The sequence below is a fragment of the Polyodon spathula genome, chromosome 16 (genome assembly GCF_017654505.1).
Source record: "Polyodon spathula isolate WHYD16114869_AA chromosome 16, ASM1765450v1, whole genome shotgun sequence".
NCBI classification, from domain to species: Eukaryota; Metazoa; Chordata; class Actinopteri; order Acipenseriformes; family Polyodontidae; genus Polyodon; species Polyodon spathula.
The window spans coordinates 9,650,414-9,655,413 of NC_054549.1; the positions used below are offsets into that span (position 1 = coordinate 9,650,414).

Below are 5,000 nucleotides of genomic sequence, written 5' to 3' on the forward strand. Positions count from 1 at the left end.
TCCTCTCTCTCTCTTTCTCTTTCTCTCTTTCTCTCTCTCTCCTCTCTCTGTCTCCCTCTCCTTCTCTCTCCCTCTCTCTCCCTTCCTCTCTCTCTCCCACCCCCCTCTCTCTCTCTCTCTGTCTCCCTCCTCTCTCTGTCTCTATCCTCTCTCTCTCTCTCTCTCCCCCCCTCTCTCTCTCTCTGTCTCTCTCTCCTCTCTCTTCCCCCTCTCTCTCTCTCTCTCTCCCCCCCTCTCTCTGCTCTCTCCCCCTCTCCCGCTCTCTCTCTCTCTCCCTCCCTCTCCCACTCTCTCTCTCTCTCTCTCTCTCTTTTTCTCTCTCTCTCTTTCTCTCTCTCCTGCTCTCTCTCTCTCTCTCTCCCTCTCCCTCTCTCTCTCTCTCCCTCTCTCCCTCTCTCTCCCTCTCTCTATATGTGTGTGTGTGTGTTGATTTGTTTTGAAGTGTGTATTTCAGTTCGATGTATGTAACTCCTATGTTTTCATCCAAGGCTAGGATTGTTACATTGAAACGATTCTCCCGACGCGCTTGTCAGGAATCAGCCGATCTATTCGAGACGGGTTTTCAGTAAATCCTTGCATTTCCCCCGCAGGACTCCCCCCTCTAGTGGTTCAGGCGGATCTGGTGTAATTATATAATTATACTCTGTGTTTTGCCCGGGTCTGTCATCTCGGCTTCTTTCTGCCTTCATAATGATTTCAGCTCCAGTTGCGTTGCTTAGTTACACGACGCTGTGTTTCCGGTCAGCGCTGTCATCCCGGCATTGTTTCTGACTTTGCGATGACATCACTGCCAAGCCCAGGCTGTGACGTCAGGTGTAAGTGCGGCAGCAGCCCCCAGGCGGCGCACGGGAGCGCGGCGCTGTTCCCATCGCATTATTAACGAGCTCTCTGTTCATTCATCGCATTATTAACGAGCTCTCTGTTCATTCATCGCATTATTAACGAGCTCTCTGTTCATTCATCGCATTATTAACAAGCTCTCTGTTCATTCATCGCATTATTAACAAGCTCTCTGTTCATTCATCGCATTATTAACGAGCTCTCTGTTCATTCATCGCATTATTAATGAGCTCTCTGTTCATTCATCGCATTATTAACGAGCTCTCTGTTCATTCATCGCATTATTAACGAGCTCTCTGTTCATTCATCGCATTATTAACGATTCATTCATCGCATTATTAACGAGCTCTCTGTTCATTCATCGCATTATTAACGAGCTCTCCGTTCATTCAGCTCTCTCCGTTCATTCATCGCATTATTAATGAGCTCTCTGTTCATTCATCGCATTATTAACGAGCTCTCCGTTCATTCATCGCATTATTAACGAGCTCTCCGTTCATTCATCGCATTATTAACGAGCTCTCCGTTCATTCATCGCATTATTAACGAGCTCTCCGTTCATTCATCGCATTATTAACGAGCTCTCCGTTCATTCATCGCATTATTAACGAGCTCTCCGTTCATTCATCGCATTATTAATGAGCTCTCTGTTCATTCATCGCATTATTAACGAGCTCTCCGTTCATTCATCGCATTATTAACGAGCTCTCTGTTCATTCATCGCATTATTAACGAGCTCTCTGTTCATTCATCGCATTATTAACGAGCTCTCTGTTCATTCATCGCATTATTAACGAGCTCTCTGTTCATTCATCGCATTATTAACGAGCTCTCTGTTCATTCATCGCATTATTAACGAGCTCTCTGTTCATTCATCGCATTATTAACGAGCTCTCTGTTCATTCATCGCATTATTAACGAGCTCTCTGTTCATTCATCGCATTATTAACGAGCTCTCTGTTCATTCATCGCATTATTAACGAGCTCTCTGTTCATTCATCGCATTATTAATGAGCTCTCTGTTCATTCATCGCATTATTAATGAGCTCTCTGTTCATTCATCGCATTATTAATGAGCTCTCTGTTCATTCATCGCATTATTAATGAGCTCTCTGTTCATTCATCGCATTATTAATGAGCTCTCTGTTCATTCATCGCATTATTAACGAGCTCTCTGTTCATTCATCGCATTATTAACGAGCTCTCTGTTCATTCATCGCATTATTAACGAGCTCTCTGTTCATTCATCGCATTATTAACGAGCTCTCTGTTCATTCATCGCATTATTAACGAGCTCTCTGTTCATTCATCGCATTATTAACGAGCTCTCTGTTCATTCATCGCATTATTAACGAGCTCTCTGTTCATTCATCGCATTATTAACGAGCTCTCTGTTCATTCATCGCATTATTAACGAGCTCTCTGTTCATTCATCGCATTATTAACGAGCTCTCTGTTCATTCATCGCATTATTAACGAGCTCTCCGTTCATTCATCGCATTATTAACGAGCTCTCCGTTCATTCATCGCATTATTAACGAGCTCTCCGTTCATTCATCGCATTATTAACGAGCTCTCCGTTCATTCATCGCATTATTAACGAGCTCTCCGTTCATTCATCGCATTATTAACGAGCTCTCCGTTCATTCATCGCATTATTAACGAGCTCTCCGTTCATTCATCGCATTATTAACGAGCTCTCCGTTCATTCATCGCATTATTAACGAGCTCTCCGTTCATTCATCGCATTATTAACGAGCTCTCCGTTCATTCATCGCATTATTAACGAGCTCTCCGTTCATTCATCGCATTATTAACGAGCTCTCCGTTCATTCATCGCATTATTAACGAGCTCTCTGTTCATTCATCGCATTATTAACGAGCTCTCCGTTCATTCATCGCATTATTAACGAGCTCTCCGTTCATTCATCGCATTATTAACGAGCTCTCCGTTCATTCATCGCATTATTAACGAGCTCTCCGTTCATTCATCGCATTATTAACGAGCTAAGTTTACATAAGTAAGTGCTCTTTCCAGTGTTGTGTGGTTACTCTTGTGTGTGTGTAAGCTACACTCGTTTGTGGTGTTCTGGTGCTGTTCTGTTTGATGGTGTTGTTGTTTGCTCCGCCACGTGTGTTGCTATGGCTTCGTGTATGTGAATTATGGTCCTTTAGACATCTTCTTGTTCACACGAGAACACACACACACACCTCTCAGACCTCTGTGTCGTGTGTGTTGTTCGTGTGTTGAAAACTTACTGACGACTATTTAACGTTTCTTGTATTGTTACTGTTTTTCACGAGAAAAACCATTAAGGGGCCACTGTGTCCCGGTCACTACTATCGCTCACTCACTAGAGGAGACACAAAACAACGTGCTTTTATTGGTTAATTTCCCCGGTGATAGAGAGAGTGATAGAGAGAGTGATACACAAGTGACAGAGAGAGTGAGAGAGTGATACAGAGTGATACAAGCTTTGAGACTCTATACATAATGAAGACACCACTGTGTATATATAGGATATATAGAGACACACTGTGTATATATACATAGAGACACACGGTGATAGAGATAGTGATACATAGTGACAGAGAGAGTGCGAGAGTGATATAGATAGATAACTTCTCTGGTCGTATATACATAGAGACACACTGTGTATATATACATAGAGACACACTGTGTATATATACAGAGACACACTGTGTGTATATACATAGAGACACACTGTGTGTATATACATAGAGACACACTGTGTATATATACATAGAGACACACTGTGTATATATACATAGACACACTGTGTATATATACATAGAGACACACTGTGTATATATACATAGACACACTGTGTGTATATACATAGAGACACACTGTGTATATATACATAGAGACACACTGTGTATATATACATAGAGACACACTGTGTATATATCTAAAATAGATAATAGGAAAAACAAAAAGGATTCCTGTAGATTCCACTTTACCCTCGCGACCGACTACCCACCCAGATATGACCTCCCGTGTCTTCGTGACCTCGTGACCCTAGGCCCTGATACAGCCCACAGGAGGATATGACGCAGAGTGATCGAGCCCGTGGCAGTCGCACACGCCAGCCCTAGTTTGTGCTGCAGATCCCCGTGCATAGACAATGTATATATACAAGCAGATCCCCGTGATGCAAGCACTGGGAGCACTGGGAGCACTGGGAGCGCTGGCTGACTGGGTGTGTCTATACTGGAGTGCACAGAAGCACTGGGAGCACTGGGAGCGCTGGCTGACTGGGTGTGTCTATACTGGAGTGCACAGAAGCACTGGGAGCACTGGGAGCTCTGGCTGACTGGGTGTCTCTATACTGCGTCTCATACTGGGAGTTACTAGATCAGCAGAGCACAGTCCAGCTGTCGAGATCCACTCCAGTCAGGGCCTCAATCAATCACCCCGCCCCTAATCTGAGGGGCACAGAGGAGGTACAAATCTATTCAAACCGAGAAATCGATTTCTTCTAGTCCTCGTCCCAGACTCTCCGCACCTCACAGTAACATCACAGGGCTGCTGGGTCTGGACCGGACTGCAGTCAGGGTCTCGAGGGGGCTGGTTCTGGAAACGGTGCCTCTCAGAGGAGGCTGTGTGCTCCAGTGATTAAAGAAAAGGGCTTGCAAGCATCAAGGACCGACCCATTTTTCCAACTCCTCCCCCCACAGTTAGGTCGAGTGAGTGACTAGAGCTGTGACTGTTCAAGAACTCAGCTGAATCTCCAGAAGAGACCCTCGGTCTCTCGCGGACAGTCACTGATCTCGTCGACTGTCGAGTGGGGGGGGCTCACAGAGCATAGAACATTTCGCAAAGCGATTGAGGATACTGCTCCACGAATGAAGAGTTGCTTTATTGCTATAAGATAGACAGAGTCGAACAGAGTCATTGACACGACCACAACTGACACACCTTCCCCCCCACACCCAAGTGTCTCAGTCCTGTGCTGTGTCTGTGTTGAAGGGTAGGGTGTGTGGTGGGCAGTGTCTGATGGTGAGTCGAGGGTGGGGAGCCAGGCAGCAGCAGGCTCCCCCCCCCCCCTCCTCCTCTCCTCCTCCTCCTCTCCCCCCCCCTCCTCCTCCTCTCTCACTTGACACCGCTCAAACCTTTCTCCAGGGGCTGTGTAGAG

At 45.5% G+C, this 5,000-nt stretch overlaps 1 protein-coding gene across 1 annotated transcript in view; it reads right to left on the reverse strand.

Moving 5' to 3' along the window:
- Positions 1–4,583: 4,583 nt before the first annotated feature.
- LOC121328935 (matrix remodeling-associated protein 8-like) overlaps positions 4,584–5,000 on the reverse strand; it is a 6,032-nt gene continuing 5,615 nt past the window's right edge. Inside the window, exon 10 of the mRNA XM_041274081.1 lies at positions 4,584–4,642. Coding sequence (XP_041130015.1) covers positions 4,584–4,642 — 59 coding nt within the window. The remainder of the gene's footprint in view (positions 4,643–5,000) is intronic.